General features: G+C 37.3%; 1 protein-coding gene across 1 annotated transcript in view; it reads right to left on the bottom strand.

Annotated features, from left to right (window-relative positions):
- The window catches only part of KIF5C (kinesin family member 5C), a 215883-nt gene continuing 189407 nt past the window's right edge, over positions 1 to 26476 (bottom strand). Inside the window, exons 24-26 of the mRNA XM_020984747.1 lie at positions 21093 to 21309; positions 17892 to 17999; positions 1 to 4121 (exon numbers count right to left, since the gene is read on the bottom strand). Coding sequence (XP_020840406.1) covers positions 17899 to 17999; positions 21093 to 21309 — 318 coding nt within the window. The 3' untranslated portion in view covers positions 1 to 4121; positions 17892 to 17898. The remainder of the gene's footprint in view (positions 4122 to 17891; positions 18000 to 21092; positions 21310 to 26476) is intronic.

Below are 26476 nucleotides of genomic sequence, written 5' to 3'. Positions count from 1 at the left end.
TAAAGTTTAATTCAATTTTATTTTCCACTTTTAACATTTTTCAAATTATACATCATGCAGTCTGCCAGTGTATCCATACATCTTGAATAGCATCTTAGGACCTAAAAGATAAACAAAACTCATCCATGAGGCAAGGAAGGGTTATTTTCTGATCTTCTGTTAGGTTTAATACATTAGAGCATCATTACTTGATGCAGATGATCATTTTCCCCCTTATACCACCAAAAAAAAAGTCTTTCCGCAATTTTTTTTCCTAAAATGAAAGCTATTGTACAGATACATAGAGCCCAGAGAATACACATCTGCAGTACACATTACACACTTTACAAACTAGACATGTATAATTCTACAGAATGCCACATTCCCCTTTTATCTGCCCACAATGAAAAGTATTTAAAATTGATACACAATTTTTTTCATGAGTAAGAGAGAAGCTCCATGGAGTGTGGCTTCCTTCTATGGTTAGCTGGTCCCCATTCAATATATTTTTAAAATCCAAATTGTTAACACGACATGAAGTAATTAGAGAGATTAAGAAGCCTCTTGCAGGATGACTGAAATACCCAGATTAAGATTATAAAAGGTAATCCTTTTTCTCCCCATCTATGAAGTAGTCTCCCAAAATGCTATGAACCTAGACTTTTGTATATTCTCTTCACACAGATGGAATCCAGAGATGGCAATCTGTGTTTTCATTTATTTTCTTTTCCTAATAGGAAAAAAAGAGTTACATCCTCATCTCCATATTATCCTTATTTATCCTCTCCTTGAATAGAGACTACATTCAGTGATCTTTAGGTTTCTGAAGGAGAGGAAAGCCTAATGGCCACTTGAGTCTATTCTAGGTAAACTTCATCTCCTCACTTGTCCCCCCCTAAATTTCCATAAATTCTGGTGGATCCCCCTCACATACACATACATATACACACAATTTAGTACATATTTACCTTTAGAAGCTTTTAATAGTCCTTTCTCAGGCTACTAAGCATTCCTTCATTCAACAAAACTAAAATAATAAATAGTAATTTGAAGAAATACATTTGTACAAAATTCTTCAGTAACTGAGCAGCTAAACACATTTGGCATTAACAAGATTTCCCCCCCAACCATAAATCTTGAAGTCTAAAACTACACTCTTCTAATTTAGCAAACAGTTATCCTGTATGTTAGGTTTTTCATTTGAAAGTAGATTGCATTTATTTAAACTACCTGGCTATCCCCTTACAACACCACAGAAGTCTCAAGAAATGGTATGAATTAGAAAATTATTCACAGGAAAGAAGAGGAGGAGCATATTAGCATAAACCTGTATAAAACCTCAAAATACAACTGTAAGATCCAAAGAACAGAGATGTGGTTTTACTTTATGTACAAATTTAAAGCAGCAAAATACAAAAAAAAAAATCAAGCAAATTCTGAAATTGAAAACTAAGATGCTTCCTTCAATAAGAAGGAAACAAACCTTGCAGAACATTTGCTACTAAGACAACATTTTGAGTTATTACATAAATTTAAGTTTAATGTACAAGGCCTAGGTTTAATTTTGTAATTCAATTGACCACTTTAAGCATTTCAGAAACACAAAGTTACCTTATCATCACAATGTAAAAGTTAGTTTGGAGGTCCCATAAAAACGTAAGCTAGGTGAACTGACTGGCTGATCAGCAGCTAGCAGCATTATCTTTATGAAATGTCAAAACCAACTTTCCTTGTGAATAAAATAGCTTTGAGTGTCCTCTTTTAATATCAAGCACCTATTGCATCTATTTGCATTAATGAAAGAAACATTTTTAATGGAAGTAGATTCATCACTTCTCTAGGCTTGCATATTTTCAAATTTAAAAAATTTAAAAATTGATTCATAATGTATACTGATAAACAATTAAGACTCAAAATTACTGACCTCTGCCCATTTACACAAAATTAGTGCGTAAAAATAATACAACATACATAATATACAATGATATTATGGCAATTCATTAATTGGCATTCTTCTTTAGGACCCATGTTTTTAGGGGGGGGAAATCAGAGGCAACTTGGTACCTTGTTGCTAATACACATCTCAACCACATGTAACTAAGTGATAAGGCGGCAGAGTTAACCCTAGGCTGGCCCCTTTAGCAGGCTGTAAATGTCAGTCTGACAGTTTCTTTTTTCTGGCAGTGCATATCTTCGGGAACACATCCAGGAAACAGGGTGGAAAATGAACAATTGCAAAGTGATGAACTTTATTAAATAAATAATAGAACTATCTATCTCCCACTCACTCTCTCCTTTCACTCCCCTTGTCCCCATCAAAAAAAAACTGTGCAACATTTAACCAATAAATAAATGGTGTTTTGTTATAAAAAGTTACTAGGCTAGACAGTCTTTAAGGAAAAAGGCTAGGGTAGATCTAGGTTAAATAGTTGTTTGTTTTAAATACAAGGTTTGAAGCAAATCAACAATCTTTTAGCTTGCTCCTTAGATGGTTATACACATATGCCTACAGGTAGACATGTGCAGAAATGCACGTCTAGCTGTTGCTAACCATCTGCCTACACACCACAGCACTGTTGGCATCAACTTCATTCTACTGGTGGCCGTAGCCAGGGAAAAGCAGATTGATTTGCAAAAATTGTGCCTGATAGGATAGGCACAATACCTTGTTCCTGGTTCATCTTGAACCATCATTGGCTGGTCTACAGACTTGTCCCAAGATGGATCACATACAAAACTCAGCAACTAATTGTTGGATTAAGTAGCAAATTTGTCACAGAAAACTGTAGCAAGCAAGATTGTGTGTGTGTGTGTGTGTGTGTGTGTGTGCGTGCGTGTGCGTGGGCGCATGTGGAGGGGAAGAATAAAACAGGTTAATGACACTTTGCTTGCACAAGTCACATCTTAATCTACACATCTAGAATTAGGGATTTATAAGTGTGAAGCCAAGGCAGTGTCAAGCACTTACTAACTTTTCCTTCTCCAGACCCTATTTATACCAATTTCTTCCACTGTCACCTACTAAAATGGGGGTGTCATATCTATCTGGTGCCAAAAGAGAATACTAACAAAAATAATCCTGGACTAAATGAATTAGAACAACAGAATCCCTATACAGAACTACACATTTACAGTCAGGCATGAAAACGTTCGAATTTTAACCTTCCTTTTCCAACTGCTAGGATGTTCCTGAACTTGTTCAAGAACATCTTTGCAAAATCTTCCTGTGAGAAAGCAGGTATCTTTTAATTCCACTTCCCAGGAGAACAGATCGTGGGGAAAGGGCTAAGGGCTGGGGAGCAAAATTCTCTATTTCCATTGGTCAGATTTTGTAGCATTTTAAATACTTTCGATGGACTGATAGGTGAACCAGGCTGGCCATCCCATTAGGATGCCAATCACTTCAGGTACAATTGCAAGCAGATCAGACATAACTGCTATGACCTTCCATTTACATAGATGTGTGTATGTGACCAAAATCTAGATCTCTCCTAACAGATGGCTTTTTTTTCTGGATTTTGAATAAATTGGCTTCATCTTTTAACAAGTACCATACTAAAGGATTTATTATACAGATCCAAAGATTTCACCAGGATATTAAAAATGCCTCTTTGGGGAAATTCATTTCCGAAAAGTGTTCAGAATTAAAATTTTAAACCATATAGCAGCACATTTTTCATCCCCTAAAAATATAAAGTAATATGTTTATTATACAGGAAACCAGACAGTCATGATGGAACACAATCACCTGCCTTATCTGGCGCTTGGCTATTGCAGTGTTACCTCAGATACAGAAAAGTGGGATTTACAGGCATGAGAGTACTGCTGAAAGGCTTGGTGCCAGCAGAGAAGCCCATAAATAAGGTAGCCAGCGCCAAGAGTCAGTGGAAGAGATTCTAAGTGGTGAACCTTCTGCTGTCATCTAGGTGGAGATGGTAAATACACTGTTCAGGTTTCTGAGGAAAGGGTGAGTCCAAACACACTTCTGTACATGTGGAGATTCTACACAGTTCAAAATACCTGAAATTGATGTACTGCAGATGGCTGGAGGAAGCGTGTATGAAAGAAAATGGAGATCATGGAGGACAAAAAAGGAATTGGTGAATAAATGCAAGTCTTTGACATGCTAAGTGGAGTCACATCTGCAAGGAAGAAGCAAAAAAGAAAAGAGGAATAAGTAAACATGGTGAAAGATGACTTTTTTTTTAATCTCCTAAATTCTACTTCCTTATGTTTAGGCACTTTCCCCTACCCCCCAGGCAAGTGGGACAGAAAAAAAAAATACTTGATCCACTCAACCCACCCATTTCAACACATTTTTCCTAATAATTCATTTGCTTTTGCTTTTAGGTACCACTTTTTGCATAAAGTGCCTTGATAACTTGTACTAAAAGTAAATATCCATTGTAGGGTTGCTAGCTGCCCTCAATCACACAATCATCTCCCATGCCCAAATAGGATACGAGATATTGAGTCCCAAAGGGAGGGGAAAGAACTCAGAAGAATTCCCAACTGGATACTGCACTAGACACTTGCTCCCAAGATGCCTCAGAGCCACACAAACCAGAGAATTCAGTGCAGCCCAAAAGACCAACAAACTATATGCATTTCTTTGATAGATTACAAAGCTTGCTATCAAGAAATTCAAGCTTGTGAGGGAGAAAAAAGTATTTTAATAACACACGTGTATAAGAGGAAGCATGTATAGATGCATAGCTTACCAACTCAAGAAGAAAAAATTTGCTTTTCTCATTTGGTAGCTACATTCTTTCTTTCACATAGTACAAATACGTCACAATCACAGCAGTTTAGTTTAAAACATTTTTGAAAGACATGATCATTGAACAGTTCTAAATTGAACAGTGCTTAAAAAAAAAAGATAGCTAGTGGGGTATAATGGAAAGACAGCTGGTCCTGGAATCAGGAAGACCTAGGTTCAAGTCTTGACTCTGACACATACTAGCTGTGTGACTCGGGACAAACCACTTAACATCTCAGGGCTCCTGGCAGTTCTAAAAGCCTCTAGGTTGCAGAACTGTTGACAGCCTTCCTTGACAGAGGAAACTCCTCATCAAGAGATCCTCTTACCGATGAAATCAGAAACCTGATCTAAAAACAAAATCCAGAGATAAACCAAAGTTTTTTCATAGGCAATCTCAATGGGTAATCTTTCTGGAAATCGGTTTCTTTTAGAACGAAATTCAATGAAACAATAGCAAACCAACAAAAAAGATGAAACGAGTGGTAATAGTTACTTCTGTAACATCTTTTTTTGAGCTGAGACCCAATAGATCCAAGAATGCTTTTTGAATCGAGCTCCCATTTTCCTTTTCCTTGCAAGTTCATTCTTCCCACCAAACTATCACAGAATCAATCGTATGTCAAATGGCTGAATAAAGCTATTTTCCTGCTTGCTTAAGGGTGGGGAGGTGTTGGGAACATACCATAAATTTCAGGATTACCGGCCCACACAATGATACATGACCAGCCTGTGTTTACACAGCAGGTATTAGACACACAAACCCAATACAAGTTGCTTCAATAACTTCAGCAGACCATGAAGAGCCATTATTTTCACTGTGAAGGCCTTTTCATTTGAATTTCTCTCTCCCCCGATACTGCTCCCCTTATCCACACCAAGAAAACCAACCTGCAAGATGCAACAAGTTCTAGCTATTCTTTTGTAATTGTAACCGAGCACCATGAAGGAGGAACACACATCCAAAAGGGCTACTGGTGAACTGCTTCAGGGTCATCTCAGGGAGAGAGAGGGAAAAAAGAGAACCCCAAGTTGTTAAGAGAGGGCTAACAGTAAAAGTTCTGGAATTCTTTTAGCAAAACACTTTAGTGAAAAGCACTTGATTGGGCTCAAGTCCCTCCTTGCCACTTAACTACCTGTGTAACTTGGGCAAGTCACTTTACATTTCTGAACCTTGTTTTCCTCATCTGTAAAATAAGGTGCTTGAGTCAGATGACCTGTAAGAACCTTTCCAACTCAGTATCTCTGAACCAGAGTAGTGCTTATTTGTCCTTAATCGACCATGTTCAAAGGCCCTCTGTGAAGGAAAGCTGGGAGACATTTTTAACTGAGCACTGGGACAAGATACAGAGCAAGTTGTTGAAATCTCTATCTCCACACATTTTTAAAAACAGTATTAATATCTCCTCTTTCCTAGATCATCGGGAGTAAAATTACATCTGCTTGGAGGCAGGGATCTGGACCAGAGAAACTATTATGGCATCTCTCCATTTCTCTGATTCTCCACTATTACATAGTGTGCCCTTATGGAACAATATTTCGTGGTGGCAGTGTCACAGATTGGGAAGGAAATGAAAACAGTTTTCTTTTAAAAGGGTGGGATGGGTGAAGAAAAAATGTAAGTTTATACATGTTTTGCAAGAAAGACTTGTGAAAAAAAAACACAGTCTGATTTCTGTAATTACTGTAAATTTAATCTTAGTCCAAACAGTATGAGTTTTATCTTTTCTTTCACCCAACCCTAATCCAATACTCACTTGATAAGAGCTACCAATTAGGCTTTACTTCCCCCACTGTTGAATTTAAGTGTATTTATCCCATTGGAGGACTTGCAACCCACCTGTCAGGGTAATCTTCTCTGGAGGAATACTTCTACTCATTCTATATTTATGACTGTAAGAATCATGAAGAATTTCTAAATAAATGCATGAATGTTAAAATGGAAGTGGGCTGGGCTACCATATGGTAGACAAGGTTAGAAAACAACCTTCTTCTTCTAAGACTTACAGTTCTTCCTATAAAGAATCAGTGTGGGACAGTGGAAAGAGAACTGAATGGAGGCAGCAGACCTGGGTTCAAATCCCCCCTCTGATACTACCTGTGCGACCATGGGCATTTAACCTCTCTGGGCCTCAGTTTCCTTATCTGTAAAATGAGGGTGTTGACCACGACTCCAGAAGACCGATGATGAATCATGCTTCCCACCTCTTGACAGAGGTGAAGGTCTAGAGGTGTAGAATGAGACATATATTTTCAGATACGGCCAATGTGAATTGTTTTGCTTAACTAAACTTAATATGAGAGAGGGTTTTTATTTTAAGGGATTGATAGACACTTGAAAGGGAAGGGGAGCAATATTAGTGTCCCTCAAAAAAAAAAGAGTCAATGAAACATCTAAAATAGATGGGAAAAACAGAAGGGAACAGAAGGAAGTTCAGAAAAGAGACCTGGACAAGCAGGATGGTTTTAGAACTAATGTTAAATTCATTAAATACTTAAAAAAATCTAAGCTGTATGTAACAGATATTTGTGGTTTCATATACAATCTTTTTTTTTCTGCTCTTCATACATGGAAGTGAGCATGTTTATTGATGTTTGTTAAGCTCATAATAATAGAAAAAATTGTATTTTAAAAATAAAATGGATATTATGTGTTAATTTTATTTATACAAAATATTTTCAATTTCATGCCACTGAAATGGCCCATTTTATTTTTTGTCATCACATCTATCCTTTGTTTAGTTAAGAATTTACTCCCTAGTCATAGCTATAACTTAATTTTCTTCTGATTTTTTTTAATGGTATAACCCTTAATATTCAAGTCAGGTATCCATTTTGAATTTACTGTGGTATATGAGGTAAACTGCTGGTCTCAATCTAATTTCTGCCAGACTGCTTTCATTTTTAAACAGCAACTCTTATCCAATTGGAAGTTTTCTTGACTAGGTAACTTGTGTTTTAGAATTTTTTGAACACTGTTTTATTGAGATCAACTGTTTCTGATTCTTTCTTGTTGATTGTTTCACTAAGCTACTTTTTATTGCTGCTTTATAATATAATAGGTCTCTAAGTACTACTACTATTCACTCTTTACTCACTTTTTTTATTGTTCCCTTGATGTTTCAGCATTTTTGTTCCTCCAAATAAATTTTGTCATTATTTTGTTGAGCTCTGTAAAGTATCACCTTGGTAATTTAATTGGTATAACACTAAATCTTAAATTAATTTCAGTAGTATGATCACTCTGAATATCCTTCTGGTTTCTTAAGTCATTATTTAAGGAATGTTTAATCAAAGGAAACTGTGTGGTAAAGTATAAAGAGCTCTTGAGTGGGAGGACCTGGATCCAAATTTCACCTCATGTATATTACCTGTATGACCAAGAATAGGTCAATTAAACTTTCTGTGCCTCAATTTCCTCATCCCTAAAATGAAGGCTCTAGAAAAGATAGCCTTTGAGGTCCAGTCCATCTCTCAATATGTGATTCTATAACTAGATGGCCTCCCTTCCAGATATATAGCTATGATCCCTGAATCAGTCCTACCCTTAGCCCTCTTCTTTCACTCCAGAAATATTCTCTTAATTCATCTTTCTTGACGCCTACTTGCTCCTTTCTCATTCTAGTTTAACTACATACTTCCATTAATGGTAAAACCATCCTCAAGAGTTGCTCAGGCTCAAAAATCACAGAATCATCTTCAACTCTTCTCTTTCCCTTATCTTACACCCCTCATCCAGTCAGTCACCAAGTCCTATGAGTCTGTTTCCTCAGTATCTCTAAAATCTTTTCTCCCCAGCTACACGACCACCAATCCCATTTAGACCCCTTCTTGGAATATTTGGGGAAGCCTTAGGAACGTATGATCATAGAAGGAGAGAGTTAGAAGGGATTTCAAAGGCCATCGACTGTAAACCTCCTCCATTTTAGAGATGAGGAAGCTGCAGTCCAGCTAGATTAACTGACTTCCTCAAGGTCACAGAGGGAGCAAGCCTGAGCTGTGAACCCTCTGATTCCAGTCAGTCATCTTGCTGTGCACAATCTCTCTCTGCTGTCTGTCTGTCTGTCTGTCTCTCTCTCTCTCTCTCTCTCTCTCTCTCTCTCTCAAGGGTCTTCCCTACTACCACAGTTCTTCCCACAGCACTGGGTTTTGAGCAGTTCATTTCCTTGTTTAAAAAAACATCAATGATTCCCTATTGCCTTCTGAATAAAACCCAGGCTCCTGAGTCTGGTTTTGAATGTCTCCCTGAGTCTGTCTCCAACCTGCTTTTCTAGCCTTATCTCACATACTTGATGCTCTTACCAAAACAGAGTTAATTTCTCGAATGCATTCAACCTTTTGCTGTCTTTACTTTAATCAATGCATATGCCTAAACTGTACTTTCTCCCCATTTCTTTTTGCTGAAATCCTAATCATATTGATCAGGAGGTAGGTTTTCCATGAAAATTTACCTGATCCTCATTCCCAACATCACCTGTGTCATACCCATGGCTACCTAGAGAACCTCCTCCTAGGAAGACCTGCAGCAATTGCTGTCCATACAGTATGAATATTTGAAACTTTTTAAAAACAATATTTGACCTGTTTGGTATTACAGTTATTTGTGTTTTATCTCCCCAATTACTTTCTAAGTTTATTGAGTTCAGAAACTTTGGTTTATTTAAAATCTTTGTAGGTCTGGACGTTAGCACTATATCTTACATCAGAGGTTCTTAACTGGGGGTCCATGAACTTCAATTCAATACACATTTATTGAATTTGACTAGACTCCTTCACCTCACCCAGGCCTCATCTCTCTTAGGAGTTTTGTCTAGTCCATAAAAGTTGAAATTATTGGCTAAAATGAAATTTGGAAACCTTTCAGAAGAGTTTTTTTTAAATTATAATTATCCATATTATGAACAAATGAAAAGCATTTATTTAGCGCTTACTATTCTATTAGGAGGAATTGTGGCTCTACGTTGATTAGTCCAACAGCAAGACCATTGGATTTAGAATGAAAAGTTCTTGCCACTGCTACTTCCTAGGACTCTGACTTTGGACAAGTCACTAAACTATTTTGGATCTCCATTTCATTATCTGTAAAATGAGAATTTCAGACTATGCAAGCTAATTAGAGAACTAAAGGGAAGCATGATGACATAGTAGATACACATGGTTTCAGGAAGACTTGGGTTCAAGTTCTGCCTCAGATTACTTTTTGAAGTCCCTACTAAAATCCCTTCTATAGGAAAACCTTCCTAATCCCTCTTAATTCTAGCGTCTTCCTTCTGTTGATCATTACCTATTTATTCAGTATATAGTTTGTTGGTACATAGCTATTTGCATGTTTTCTCTCCCATTTTATTTTGAACCCTTCAATAGTAGGAACTGTCTTGTGCCCTTCTTTGTATCCCCAGTCCTGGGCACAGTGTCAGGCACATAGCAGGTCCTTAATAAATGCTTACTGACTGATTGACTGACTAGCTGTGTGACTCTAGGTAGGTCACTTAGCCCCTCTCAATCTTAATTTCCTCATCTCTATGCAAATAAAGGTGCTTACAGATGTCTGTGATGAGAAACCTATAATTACAGAAGTCACACCACAGAGTACAAATGGCAAGAGATAGACTGAACCCAGATATTCCTAAGAGAGATAGGTAAATAAAGGAAGAAAGAGGAAGAAAGGAAAAGCAGATTAATAATAAAGGACTATAGATTAAGGTTGAGAACATGAGATACTAGAATAGCTGGAGGGAGCTTCCCTTTTTTAAGAAGGCCCATCAATCAGGGAGGTTTTCTTTTTGGTATGTTGGGAACTCATTTGGATCACAGTCTCATGGAATTCCAGAATTCTAGCCTTTGAAGGAAGTTCAGGAGAATCTAACCCATCCCTAAGCAGAGGTTTCCTGGATGAGTTCCCTCAACAACTCAATCACTAAGTGGTCATACAGCCTCCAGATGAAGACTTCTAGTGAAGGAGAAATCACCAGGTCCTGAGGCAAGGTTTTTGGACCATTGCTTTTAAATAGCTCTGTTTAAAAGATTTCAAGATGTCAAGGCAAATCTGCCTCTCTGACACCTCCACCCATTGCTGCTAATTTTGCCCTCTGGGGCAAAGCAAAACAAGTTGAATGCTTTTTTTCCCCACAGCCCTTCAAATACTTAGGTCTCCCAACATGTATATTCCAAGTATTCTCTTCTCCAAGCTAAATATCTCCTGTTTCTTCACCCAATTCTCATATGGCATTGGACCTTCTTAGATGTAGGTGAAATGAAACCAGATTTCCACCGGGCCCACAATGCAAACAGCAACCAACCACCTTCAATCATTTTCTGTCAGGAGGCCTTCCATCTTACCACTGATCAAACTTCGGGGCTCTTTACTTAACATCTTGCTTCCTCACTGTCTCACCATCTTTTGTTTGAAATTTAACTTAAGACCAAGGATAAGATCTTTAGAACTAAATAGGAGAAGTTTTGTTTTTCTAATGACCCAAAAAAATGAGAAATAAAACTCTTTTCTGGGGTAGAGGATGGAAACTGTACTTCTCATGGAACCATGAAGAAAATCATTTGGAAAAAGGAATACTGAGTTTAGGGAACTAGACAGAAAAATTCAGAACCAAAGACAAAATCTCCAAAGACTTTCTCTTAAAATGGATGGGGTTAGTCTGTAACTATTCTGTAACTTGGTTAAATACATACCCCCAAGAAGCTTCATAGTATAATAAAGTACTTGTATATTCTATCTGGTTGAAGTATAATGTAACTGGGAATTCAATACTGGGCAAGGATATAGAAGAAATATGGGCCAAGAGCTTCAGTGCCTGAGATATGATTATAGCCTTGGAAAAAGGGCTCATAGCCTAATGATGGCAGTGGAAAGGGACAATGACATGATAGTATAGTTTTTGTCATATCCCTTCATTTCATTACATCATATAAGAAAGACCCTACTATTACTATTATTAGCAGGAAATAAAAGTAATGGCTTTAATATAGCCTTGTTCCGCTGCTATCTCTTTTCCTATTGCTCTTATCTGCCTTTCTCTTGGGGCCTTTTGCAGCTTCTACTCCATGGGTGGGGAACCTGCAGCATTTGAGGCCCACATGGCCTTGTAGGTCCTTGGGTGTGGCCTTTTTTACAGAAACAAATTTTACAAAACAAATTTTACAGAACAAATTCTTTTATTAAGGGGATTTGCCAAAGGGCCATACTTGAGGACCTAGAGAGCTACACGTGGCCTGGAGGCACAGGTTCCCCACCCCTGTAATCTATCCATGGTTAACAAACTCTTCTTCATCTTCAATCTCTTCCTTTTATCCTTCCTCAAATTAAATGAAATCTGGCTTTCCCAAATACTGCTTATCTCCAGTAGCTCTCTCTAATCATCCCTGGATATTTCTTTTCCGATTCTAGTCACTGTCCTTACTCTCCACCTAACCCCACCCCTGCTCAGGCTGGCTATAGTTATGTAAATAGCCTTCCAGTTCTTCCACTCTCTCATTCCCCTGAAACCTGATTCTCATTCTAATCATGATTTTCTGTTCTGTTATCCTTCCCTATTTCATCAGACCAAAGAAGAAATTACTGTTACTATTCTAGCTTCATTTCTCTTCTTATCCACTCCTGATCTGATGATGGATCTTTTCAACGACATATTCTCCATCTTTTAATCTCTTGCTCCCGACTTTGCAGTGTTCCTACCTACCAACTGATAACCATGGTTAATTCCAGTCATCTCCTTTTTCACTCATACTTTCGAAGCATACTACAAATTTATGATAACTCCAAATGGGCCCTCACTATCATATGGGTAATTTTTTATTCATCTTTTAATGGCTGTCACATTTCCCAGGAATGGATATAAACTATTCTTATCTTTAAGCCCTCAAGAAAACTCTCTTCTTACTTGCAAGAGCTGGCCTTACATTTACTTTTACTGAGAAAGTTTTGGCCATCTTCCAAAACTCCTCCTTCCATTTTTCTTAACCTGGTCTATGTTCTCCTTCTCTATGGTCTATCCCTATAGTCTAACTAAACCAAACTATTCACTATTCTACACTTTCTTTCTAGACTCTCCTTTCCATGTTCTTTTTATTGTACTGCTTCCCATTCTTGAAATAGACTATCAAAACTACCAAAAGTAGGCAAGGACAGACCCAGAAACTTAATATACACATTCAATTGAATAATTCAGTTCAGCAAGTACTGGCTATATGTAAGGCCCTACAGATGCCAGTGATACAAAAACAGTCCTTTGCCCTCGAGAAGCTTACATTTTTACTGGAGGGGGGGGGAAGTGCAGGAAAACAATATGTACATAGATAAGTAACCATAAAATACAAAGTAATATTATAAAGTAATTTTAAATAGGACACCAGTTACTGCTTGGGTGGATCAAGAAAGACCTCACATAGGAAATAGCATTTGAATTGTGCTTTAAAGAATACTAGGCATACTGAGAGACAAAGCTGAGTAGGTGAGCACTCCATACAGGGAAGGACTCCTTATCAAGGCACAGAGGAAGGAGATAGAATATTTTGTAGGCGAGTGTGATTGGAACAGAAATTCTGTGAAGGGAATAATAGGACAAACACTAGGAAGTGGGAATGAAATGTTTTCCGAGGGCTTTAAAGGATTAAGAACTTTGTATTCTATCCTAGAGGTAACAGGCAGTCACTGAATTCCACCTTTCATACGTTATATCTGAAGAATATACAGGCATCCAAGAGAAGAGATTCAGCCTTCATTTAATGTTGGAATTCAGAGAAGAAATTTGGATTGGATGTCTATTTGAGAATCATCTACATAAATATGACAATTGAATCTCCTAGAACTGAGATCACAAATGGTGGAAGTCAAGCGAAAAGAGGTCATGAGATGTAAAAGATACTCTAGTAAAAGGAGATTGAGAAGGAAGAGTCAGAAGTAGGAGAGATACAAAAGTGAAGTGTCACAAAAGCCCAAGAAGGAGTGAGGTTAGTATCAAATACTATGTGAGGAGTCAAATAGAATGAGGACTGAGAATAGGTCTTTGGATTTAATAGCTACAAGATTACTAATAACTTTGGAGAGAATAGACTGGAGCAAAGGACGAGCAAAGAAGAGATGATGAAAAGGAATTTTAAGATGTCAGTTAAGAAGAAAGAGTAATCTGGTGACAGTCTCCATTTTCTCAGTGAGGTTTTTTGCTAAATGTAAAGAAGAAGAGGTAGTATAGGGCATCTGAGACAAGTGAGGAAGTTTAAAATAGATGCTATTGAGAGTGTGATGGAAAATCAAACAGGAAAAAATAAAAAAGACTGCCACAAAGCAATGAAAGCTCAGTAGAAATTAAATAATATCAATTTATAGTGTACACAGAAGACACAGTTATAAGACTTTCTCTAACAGCATTCAGCAGCATGAGTAGGAGCAAAGAAGGCAGATTATGAAGTGATTTAGGTGTGAATAGTGATAGGACAGAGACAAGAAATTCAAGTGTAGAGGATAACCTTTTATTGAATTGGTCAAGCATAAGTTCAATACTATGAATAAAGGAAACAGGCTAAATACAGAGATGAATGAGACAGTCCTTTGGAGTCAGCCCTCTACTCTTGCAATAATAATAATTATGATAATAACGATAATAATAACTATAATACCATACCGTATGTTTAGATAGTTCATCTACCTTAATAAATTCAGACCAGTATTCTGTACCAACAGAGTTAGGAAGGTAAGAATTCTTGTGCATTTTTAGAAGGAATGATAAAATAAAGGCTACTTTAATATAGCCAAATTGCACCCACAATTCCGTCAAACCTTTGTGGAAACAAGATTTCAGAAACATCCCACCAGCTCCATCTGGTGGGAACATATAAACATGCACTCAAGATTTCTTTTTTTCCAATTAAGAAAAAACCACCAGGAAATCAGGAAAAAAAATGTTAAGGATTCTCAATAAGTATGGAAGTGGGGAGAAGTTATGGTTTGGTCTTTCTGGCTACTGTCTCTTATACCTACCTAAATCAGTCTAAGGCAGATTCTTGTCAAGTATTACTTTTGCCATACGCTAAATGCCCTAGAAGTAGAAATAGAAAAACTCAAAAGGATGCAGAGGCCACATGTGGTCCTCTGGGTCCTCTGGGTCCTCAAGTGTAGTCCTTTGACTGAATCCAAACTTCACAGGACAAATCCTTTTATTATTTATTTTATTTTATTTTATTTATTTTTATCATTTGTGAAGTTTGAATTCAGTCAAAGGGCCGTACTTGAGGAGCCAGAGGCCCACATGTAGCCCCAAGGCTACAGTTTCCCCACCCCTCATTGGGAGAGGGAGGATTTTTGCTAGAGGTTTTTCTCCCTCAGGGGATTTTTTTCCCCAATCAAAAGAAAACCCATTGTCTTCCCCCCTCCCAAAAAAGTGTTTCTGTTCCACCCCTTAGTTCATTTTTTTTAATATACTAAACATACTAAATTTATGAGCAAACCAATGTTATATTTTTATGTTCCTCACCTAACAAAATAACTTTTGGTCTATAAAGAGTATGAAAAAATATGCATTGGATGGATTTCAGTGGATTTTTTCTCAAATGTTCTCCCATATTCCCTCACCAAATGTTTTGTCTGTGCCTTCAAAGTTTCCTAGAGGAATAAATATTACTTGCCAAATAAATATTATACCAACAATCAGCAAGCTTTTTAGCTCTTACTGCCCAGTCTAAGGCTATATAGTGTCTATAATGCTGACAAATCTAAAGAAAAAAAGAAAAAAGGGAAAACAGAGAAAGGATAAGGTAGAGAAGGGGAAAGAGGAGAGAGAAAGAGAGAAAACAGAATTACACTTTGTGAGAACACCAATTTATTTCTATTGGTGCTAAACAATATGAGTGCCATTTGTTACCTACTCTGATGTTAAGTGGTGACTGAGATTGGATTCTAATGAATATAGATGTGCCATAGACTCAATAATACACGGGTTGAGACCTTGAACAGAGAAAAGAAATAAAAGGAGAAATAACAAATTAGGAACTGGATTGAGATTCTAATAGTTTCTTAAAACCAAGAGACGATGCTTCCTATTGAGATCTCTTAAAGTAAAAGCTTGATTTCATCAGCAATATTTGTAAGGATCCTCTTTTCACCCCATGTCCTGGCAACACACTTCTACTCCTCTTGAATACCGTTTGCATACTGTTTCTTCCATCCTCAAGAGATATCAAAGATGATATTAAAATCCCTTCCCTGCCTAGAAACATAGAATAAGATGTCATGAAGAGGGAAATCAGGCATTGAACCTGATGTTTAGGAGGCCATAACCTAAACTAATTAATGCTAATGTGGAAAGACTTAAAGATATACAACAATTGAACCAATACCTAAAGTAGCAGAGTATTTGTATTTTCTGCAGGTTAGGAAGCAAGTGTCTTTTGAGATGAGTGAAATGAGGTATTATGAGAGTTACACGTTTAGTCAATGGAAATTAAGAAGCACTATCTTTTGGTGTAGGAAGGGAAAATGGAATTAAAAAAACCCCAATTCTTCTGTTCATTAAAATACTACCAGTCAAGAAGTTACAGTGGCCTGGATGGGAATCTTCCTTTGGAAGGTACTGATATGCTCAACGAGCTTCTGTGTAGGAGGTCTGACCTCTAGGATCCTTAGAATATATAAAGGACATAGTTGGTAGGCATTTTAAAGGCAAACAACAATAAAATTTCATAAACAAATCACTTATAGGAAACCTGATCTTAAAAGAAAATCAGACAATCAATTGCTTGGCGGGATTGGCAAAATAAATTTATGCCCACTGAGCACCAAACTTTCACCTACAATATTGCAGATAATAGCTATTGGCCAATGAATCAACAAATATGTGTTGAGCAGAAGACATAGCTGATAACTTTCTGGGTTACTGGGTTATCACTAAAGAGACTGTGATTTTCAAATCAATGTAATATTCAAGTGCTAGTCTAAAGTGGAGGTCTAAATCTAAACTAGTCTACAGCCAAAGTAATTTCTTATCCCAATTACTACGGAAGAGTAGCAGCTAATGGGGATAAGGCTTCCCACAAGAGCCGTGGCTTTCCTTCCCATTTTGACCATTCCATATGCCCTGCTCCATGGCACAAGTTAGCTTCTCTGAACATTGGATGTAGCCATTCTAGAAGTGACCAAAGGTTGAGCAACATTACTTCACACATTAGCAATTTCATCCAATTCCGTTTGATATGCCCTCTACTCTCACATATATTCTTACCTTTGCCTTGATGCAAGATAGGAAACAATTCTCCCAAAGGCAGTACAGTACTTTTTTTTGTCTTATCTTTTCTTCTCACCCTTGAAAGTCTGCTTTCTTTGCAAATATTTCTCAGTAAGAATATACAAACACCAAGAATTGTAATTTTCCAGCTCATGTCCACATTCATACATCGAGACACTCATCCACTGAAAAATCAGAACTTTTCTAGATACTAGTATTGCCAGATCCCTAAGTTTTCTCACCTTCTCTTCCCTGTTAGTAACATCTTTCCTTAGTTTTCATTACAACAGTAATGCACTGTTGCACTGAAAAAAAAAATAATGTAAGGGAGATAATTAAGGCATGGGGTTTGCAAGCTTACAAAGTGTACACACCATAGCCTCGAAGGGAAAAAAGAGACTTGTTTAATACATAATGTACGATCATTTAACCTAAACCAGTAACTTTTAATAATAACAAAAAGACTCCCTTCTATTGTTCGGCTTTTATTTCGCACTCAGATCTTGTATACACCAGGCAGCCCCCCAAGTCCCTCACCAAAGCCACAGGAGAACATAAAATATTCTTTTGCGGAGAATCCTGAAGCCAAGTGAATACCTGGTAAATACCTTTCCACCCATTCCTACAGACTATGTAAGTCCCAGCCTAAATTTCCAGAGTTCAGAAGATTTACAGGATTTAGAAGTGGATGAGAGTGGGCCTGGGGATTCTGAAGCTTAGGATCTTGCTACGTGCCTAAAGCAGATGTGCTCTCCAGAGAAAGTTCAATGAATGATATAGCTTCATTCTAGGCCCCTTCTACTAGAGATCCAGACCCTTGAAAAGAGGATTAGTCCTGTCCAAGGCATTTGGCCCAGAGCTTGTTAGTGAACATGTCCAGATTAGCTTCATAGTGGTAACCACCGGGCCTAGCACAGACTTACTTCTTGTTTATTTCTGGTAGTAGGCAGATGACCCGCCTCCTCCTCCTCGGATGGCATGTACAGCTGTTGGAGAGGATGCAGGGTAATGGCCTGGACGGATTGGCTTGGCTATATCAAAAAACAAAAACAAAAGGAAAAGGAAAAGGAAAAAAAAACACACTCAAAATATGTTAAGCAACAAGTCTAAGCTGCCTATTTAATGAATGTGAAAATGAAAACATGGCATCCGATGACAAATCCAATGCCTAGCAACCACCCGTGTCCTGTTTTCTAGATAACACAGTTAGGTTTCCTGGTCTGCCAAATGTTTATGGGCATGGGATACTTCATACATCACGTGAAGCAGGTGTATCTAATAGAATTTAAAAGCTAGAAGGGACCGTGGGAATGAACTGACTTGTTTGTTTTAAGAGTTGTGCAAAGCAGAATGATATATCAAAGGAAAAAAACTAAGGATTTTCCATTGAAATGTAAGATCTGACTTTAAAACTGTATATTTAAAAAGTAAAAGAAAAGTAAAGCTGTCAATTTATAACACTGGTATATAAAGGAATACCTAGTTATACAAGCTTTCTGTATCAGATGTTTTGCTTAATGTTTTTCTTTGTGAAAAGTAATGGCTCAATCTGAAGGGGGGTAAGTTGGGGTTTTTTTTTTTGGGGGGGGAATGTCTCCATGTAAAGACAAAAGATATCAATGTTTTAAGAGAAAGGATTATCATCACCTGGGATCAATATACCTGGGATATCACATCATAAAATTTTATTTAAAGAAATAAATATATACATATGTATGTATGACTGTATGTGCACACACACACCTTAAACAGACTATGGAAAGGCAGTCCCACTACTGTATGGTTGGTAGTGCTGTGAATGAACCATTCTGGAAAGCAATTTGAAATTATGCTTAGAAAGTGACTAAAATATCCATGCCTTTTAACCCAAAGATTCTACTGTTAGGCATATAGTGCAAGGAGGCCAAAGATATAAAGGCTCCATATATACTAGATATTTATTTTTCTGGTAGCAAAAAACTGGAAACAAAGGATCAACTGAACAAATAAATGTGCCTTATGAAACACTATAAAGAATACAGAGAAACACAAGAAGAATTATATGAACTGATACGGAGTGAAGTAAGAACCAGGAAAAACAATATACACAATGATTATAACAATGTAAGTAGCAGGAACAAATAACAAATGTAAGAGAAGGAACTGGTTTCTGAAAACCCCCTTCCCTAGCCCAGAAAACCCGTAAAGTACAGATAATAAGGCATTAGGCTAACTGTAAAAAATGTGCCTGTGGCATGTCACTTTATGAAGTATGAAAATTTAACTGAATTGAAAAGGGTACCACCATTGGCAAAAGGTTGGCCATCCCTTTATGGCCCCTTAAAAGGTTGAGCTTACTAGCTCTTCAACCAGTCCAGACCAGGAGTAGCTTTATTGAGCACAACCTCCTACACCAGAGGGCAGCTGAAAAGGATAAGTGGATTTTTCCTCCCCTCTCAACCTCATCAACCATCGTTTTCCACACCAGAGCTATTGACTCAGTAGGAGACAATGCTTCCATCGTTCAGTTACTGCGGAGGGAAAAAAGACACACTACTCTCCAATCAGACATCGACCCAGAGAAGTAGTGCCTCTGAGGAGGAAGCAGTTTAAAGGACCATGATCACTGGAAGCAGAGAAGATAGCTGACCATAGTTTCAAGGAAGAACTAGCTCTGGCAATCAAATATCAAGCTATGAAGAACAGAACCTGGGAACTCGGATAAACAATCCACCCAGCAAAAATGCTGGGACTACAGAAGAACTGCATGAAAACTCCAAAAGGAGAAAAAGGTTATCAGGGTCCTGTCATTCTGGAGGCATGAGTTGCTCTGGCCACATGTTACCCATATGTGCCAGAATACCATTGTACTCTAAGTTTATGTTCACTCTTCTTCTAGACAATAGGAATATCTAAGGAAAAGTGGGCCCACGTTAATGGGGGGTGTTTTATAGCTACCGTTCTTACTGTGCAGCTTTAATAAATACCTCCTACCTTTCACTTGAGTTAACTATGTCCACCGGCTGATTAGTAAAGGTAAGCTCAATGATGGAAGGCTTGTGAGCAGGAATACACACCCACAGGGTATCCTTAGGGTCTGAAGAAGCAGTTGCCATCTGGGAACCCAACCCCCTATTGTGAGAGCAAGTTGGGAGAGATGCCTAGATGGAGTGCTACAAACACACACCACACACACACACACACACACACACACACACACACCCAAAAATACCAAAAATATCTGAACTTGCTTTATTTATGAACACTGAGCTTGGTTCTAGAGATGAGATGAGAAAATGCACCTCCCTCCTTTCATTATATGGGCTATGGATATTGAATACTGCGTATATTGTCAGATTGAGTTGATATGTTGGTTAATATTGTTGAATTGTGTTCTCTTCTTTTTAAAGAATTCTTTGCTATAAGGAATAGCTCTCTGAGTAAAGGAGGAGAAAGGGATATATTTGGAAATAAAGGTAACGTAACCACAAAAGGCAACAAACTTTTACAAGAATGAAAAAGAAAAAGGAGAGAACCTTGGCATTTAAGGAACATCACCCTGTTCCTCTCACCATCAGTCCCCAAGCTCCTGGAATATAGACTTCAGGCTGTGTGTCAACCCCTGACCTAGGGGCACAGCACTTCTGCATGGGGTAGATACATAAATATGTTGGTGGAAAGGGTTATTCCAACATCACTAACAGGAGACTGGAAAAGGAAATATGTTAGTATCTACAGCCAAATAACTTCACTCCCAGACCAGGCAAGCTCTGATCTAGCAGAGGCTTCAGAGAACTCTGTAAAAGATTCTACACTTGTGAGCAAAACCAGATATATGAAAGAGCCAAAGTAACAGGTTCAAGGTTGGGGGGGTGGGGGTTATCTACTTTTCAGAAGGATTCTTCTATGATTCCCTCTAGGTCTCCTTTAAGTAGTAGGCTCCTCCCCTATTGTATTTAAAGAATGAATCCATTGACACACAGCCTTTGAGGAACATCTCTATTAAGGTACAATGACAAGACACCGGTCCTTACATAGAGAAGATAAGACGAAGCATCAGAACTGTTTGCTTTTCTGTGGTGAGTTCATCTTTCGCTAAGTGCAAAGGTAGAAGTCATAGATTTTGGACCTTCGTGAATACATACCAATCTGAGCAGAATGGGCTCTTCTTGCCATATTCTTGGCTCTCACAGCCTCTTTGATGCGATCTACCTCCTGTTGGTACCGCTTGCGGTCACGCATGGCATTCTCCTTGGCTTCCTTCAATGCACTCTCCAGAGCTTTGACACGCTCCGCCGTAGCACGAAGTCTTTTCTCCAGCTTAGGAAGCTCACAACGAAGATCTGCATTATCACGAACCAGCTAGGATGGAGGAAGGTGACAAGGGAAAAGGCTGTGAGTTACTGGAGAGGCAGCAAAGCTTACAGAAATATTTCATCCAATGGAGAGAAGGGATAAGACTTTAAAATTAGGGTCATTAGAAACAAGACAGCAGCTGACTAGCCACCTGTTTAGTCGTCTTTGAAAATCCAAATCACCATAAACTCTGTTAAATGACTCCAAGGGAATAAAAATCACAATATGTGGGACCCTGACTTGCTAAATACAGATGGCTGGCTGAAAGCAGTAGGGAACCAAATACCATTTCTAGCAGCATTAAATGTTTTACCTCTGGCTGTGTTTAGGACTTCTGTATATTTTTGTCCAACTCTGACATTTTTCTTTTTTTTTTTAAGTCCAATGTTGTTCTGGCATTTATTTAACTGTGAATTTTCTTTTCTTTCTTGACATTAGAAGAATTTTTCTTTGTCTAATTTTATAAATTATAAGTCATTTTATAATTACATGTCAGTTAGTCTTGTGAGTCAGAATTTGTCCTTGCTGGTGTCACGTGTATTCTCTTCACATATAGATTGAAGAGAATACCTGATCTTGTACACTCAGGAAATTTTTCTTTAATTGCTGGATCCTCAAATAAAATGCCTAACTTTTTTTTTCTTTTCAGATATCTTGGGAGGCCCCAATGAATCTAAGATTAATATTGCTTGTTTTGTCTTTCAAATCTGTTTTGCCACATAGATATAGATGTAAATATCTATAGATATCTACATCATATGAAGTTGAGCAAAAGTAATAGATAAAAACATTTTAGTTCTGTTACTGCCTGGGTTTGCTCTTCGATTTTATTTATTTTTAATCTATTATTTTTGCTCAACTTCATATTTACATTATGAATGTATAATATCTGTAACAGAATTTTTAAATCTTTGAACCCAATTTTAGTTTCCTTACTTTTCCTTCAGCTTTTTCTTTTATTTTAAACTATTTTATATCCTTCTTTAATTCTTTAAATAAATTCACACAAATAATACTTATTTCTAAAGAAGTGACAACATTGAAAAACACATTGATGACCAATACTGTTTTTTACTGTGAATGTGAACTATATCAACTTAAATTAATAGCTTAAGTTTATAATAATTTTACATTTTATACAAAGATTTCTTCTGGAAATTCTGAAATAAGAAATGTATAGTTGTGCTATTTCTGAATAGAATATAAACAGAATACAACACAAATCAAATACAAATGATTTTCAAATCATGAAAATTTCATCATGTAAACATAAGTACCTTATAATCTTTTATAACTATCTGAGTAAATTAATAATTAAATTTTAGAAATCTAATACTATTTTTTTCCAGAAATTTCCCTGTTTATCCTTTTTTTTTTTGTGAGGCATTTGGGGTTAAGTAACTTGCCCAGAGTCACACAACTAGTGAGTGTTATGTGTGTGAGCCTGGATTTTAACTCGGGTCCTCCTGACTCCAGGGCCAGTGCTCTATCCACTGTGCCACCTAACTGCTCCTGTTTATCCTTTTTTTGTGTGTATTTGGTGTGTTTATTTAAACACTAGTTTAACTTAATCCTACAGCTTTTCCAGAATTCCCATGTGTGTGTTTGTGTAAATATTGGAGGTAATTATCAATATTAGACTGCAACCTAAAATTGAAAAGGAAAAAGAACATTGTACCTTTCCACATTGTAGGTTTTGTCTACCTGAAATCCTCAAAAATATCTAGTCACTTTACTAGGAACTAGGGAGGGGGAAAAAATCTTCCTTAAATATCATCTGATTGGATGATATTTAACACAAAATACATAGAGTTAAATTTTTAAAAAAGCTAACACATTCCTACTTTTCTTGAAGAAAACTAATTCTGAACTGCCCATTTACAAACATATCCAATTTACTTGCCATGCTTCAGGGTAAAACAATGGAGTCCAAAATGGCAACACTCGAAAAAAGAAGTGATTTTTTTTAAAGCAGTCAAAATTTGTAATATTTTAAAAAATAATTTCTCCCACAAAATTAACTGACACTTTCTACTATCTATTTTCATTCAGCTCATTTGTCTCACGTTCTAATGCTGGACCATGTCAAATACTCTCTTGTGGTCTCTACCTTCTTCAACTGCATCCCCTGAAATTTCAAGATCTGCCAAGTATCTTCAAGAGGAATCTATTTGCTAGAATCTATTCTATGAACATATTGAGATTTAGGTGGTATATCAGGAGGAGATGAGAAGGGAAAAGGTCAGCACATCACAAACATTTCCAGCTCTTAGAAATACTGCTTTTTTTATTCTTTCACCTCAGATCTGGTTCACAGTGGAAGGTACACAGGAATATCTGGGATACTTCTTGGTATTTTATTCCAATCAGAATTAGGAAGCAGTTTGTCTGTGAATGTCACAATCACTCTAAATGTTATTCCTTTAGGTTAGAAGGAAGAATGAAAACTGTACCTTCAAGGGATAATAGAAACAGCCACAGCAATAACTAAGTTTTACAGAACAAATCCTTTTATTAAGGGGCCTAGAGGGCCATCTACAGGGCCTTCAGGCCACACGTTCTCCACCCCTGGTGTGAAGCAGACAGAACTCTGGGTGTGGACCTGAGATTGCAAAATCAGTAAGAGGATCATGAGAGGAAGATAAGGATCCTGCATCTCTGCTTTGAGAGCTCTGACTTTGGCCAATAGATGACACACTCTATCTTTGCCTAAGAAATCTAAATCCCTGAGAAGCCTCTCTTGCATCCTTTTATTGGAATTTCAGAAAATGAAGTTAGACTGTTATGAGACTGTGGGAGTCAGAGCAACATAAGCATTTTCAGACTATTTTGTATTCAAGGAATCCTAGCTTCATCTTCATTTAAAAAAAGTAAGTGACATACAGAAGAGAACAATTACCCGGTTGCTTGCCTTCTAAATGTGACAAGGAAAGTTCCCTCACCTTAATGATCTTTGAGACAAACCAATCCCTTCAGGCCTGCTTATGCTAGGAATTTCATCTCTATATATGATGTAGAAAAATCCTGCCTGTGTGCTCCTTGGGGAGGTTCAATTTCTTTTAGAGAAAAGTTTGATCTTTAAGAATTTCTGCTCAGATGTCTAGAATAAAATGAGGGCCAGTGTTCAAAAATCCAGCAGCCATCCACGTTCCATCTTTGGTCTTGTTCCTTAAGACTATGAAGAAACTCCTGAAGATAACAATCAGTCCTACTATGATTAGAATATATAAATGTAACCACTGCTTCAAAAGCCTCTTCTACAGAAGCTATAGAGACTATTGTAGTGACTTTGAGGAGAGAAGCTAATAGAATTAAGCTATGACTACCTTTTTGTGGGGGCAGCTAGATGGCACCTTAGTGCACAGAGTGCCAGGCCTGGAGTCAGGAAGACTCATTGTGTTCAAATCTGGCCTCAGACACTACTGATGTGTGACCCTGGGCAAGTCACTTAACTCTGTCTGCCTCAGTTTCCTTATCTGTAAAATGAGCTGAAGAAGGAAATGGCAAACTACTCCAATATCTTTGCTAAGGAAACTCCAAATGGGGTCAAGAAAAGTCAGATTTGACTGAAACAAATGAACAACAACAACCCTTCTAGCATGGGCTTCTTCCTGTGGAATTGTGAAAAGTATATATGAGTTTACCCTTCATCTATTTATAAAGAACTATGAGATACAGAAAACTTTATTTTTATAAGAACTGTCTTAACTGTTATTTTATGAAAAACCATTATAAAGACAATTTAATTTCATAAGGAATGAATCTGGAAAAAGAAGAATCAGGGTTTGAAAGATGCTAAAGATACCGTTTTCCAGTCAGGTCTAGAGAGACAGAGAGAAAGAAGAGAGAGAGGATTGGAGACACCTTCCTCCTTTTGGAAACTATTGTAACCTTTATCTCATGAAGAGAATGAAGAGGGTTCTAGTGAAGAGATTCTATTATCCTTAGTGAACTAAATGGTGTGATACTGTTTTTCAGAAGAAAAACCATCTGCCTAGTATTACAAATGAGGGTTTAGGTGATCATTCCTACAGCTAAAATATTGTAAATAAATTATCTTTGTCTTTGTTTTATTATTAGCTTCATCACTAATAAACCATATTTTCAATAATTTTAATATATTTATAATCCTAAGAAATTAAGTGATTTAATACAGAGATGAGTACAATTGGAAAAGGAGATTTTTCTACTTTGTTCATTCATATTTAATGAACTAGAGGTGGGGGTTCTGAGTTCAGTTAATTGGGAGATATTGAAATAATACTAATTAAGAAAAATATAAACCATCCCTTGATCTAGAGCTCTGGCAAAATGAGATTAATTATGGAAATGTCAGGTGGCAATGATGATGATGATAACTAGCATTTACGTAGCTCCTTTAAGGTTCACAAAGTGCTTCACAAATCTCTCATTTTTTATCTTCCTAACAACCCTAGGAGGAAGGTGCTATTATAATTCTCATTTTACAACTGATGAAACTGAAGCAAACAGAAGTTAAGTGACTTGCCCAAGGTCACATAACTAGTAAATGTCTGAAGTCAAATTTGAACTCAGATCCTCCTCACTCCAGGTACACCATTTTATTCACTATGCCACCTAGCTATCCCATTGTAGCAGGCTAAGATATGACTTCCATGGGAGTTCCTTCCTAACAACTCCAGTACAGCGATGGGTCATATTCCTAACTGTTATGTAAAAATTAACAAAAAGATCTTTTCTTCTTTCTTTCACTACTGCAGTCTTCAATGATCCAAGTACCACTTATGAACATCTTGGAATTTGGCTATCTCCAAGAAAATTCTGGTATTGTATGTAAGCCATTTCCATCATGCTTGCATAGGGCAGCTTAGTTCTCTTTGAATCACAACGTTATTGCTGGTTTTATCATCTTTGGCATGGTTCCTGGTTTATCTCAGGATGACCATGCCAAGAAAAGGTGAAGTCAATAGTGATGATAAAGGCAATCTACTTCTACCTCCCAAAATGCTTCCAGGTCATGGACATTCATAGACATGGACATATACTTCCGAAGTGTGAGTTGAAAAAGAACTGATAAATTTTCACCAAGTTTCACAGCCTTCTTTTGCTCCAATCCTTTCTCTACCAGAAGCATACAACAGATTGGACTCCTTGGAGTCCCTCAAGTGAAATATAATCTCAAATATAATTGAGA

This window comes from Phascolarctos cinereus, unplaced genomic scaffold (genome assembly GCF_003287225.1).
Source record: "Phascolarctos cinereus isolate Bilbo 61053 unplaced genomic scaffold, phaCin_HiC Scaffold_726;HRSCAF=1367, whole genome shotgun sequence".
NCBI lineage: Eukaryota > Metazoa > Chordata > Mammalia > Diprotodontia > Phascolarctidae > Phascolarctos > Phascolarctos cinereus.
This window is presented reverse-complemented; position numbering and strand designations above follow the sequence as displayed.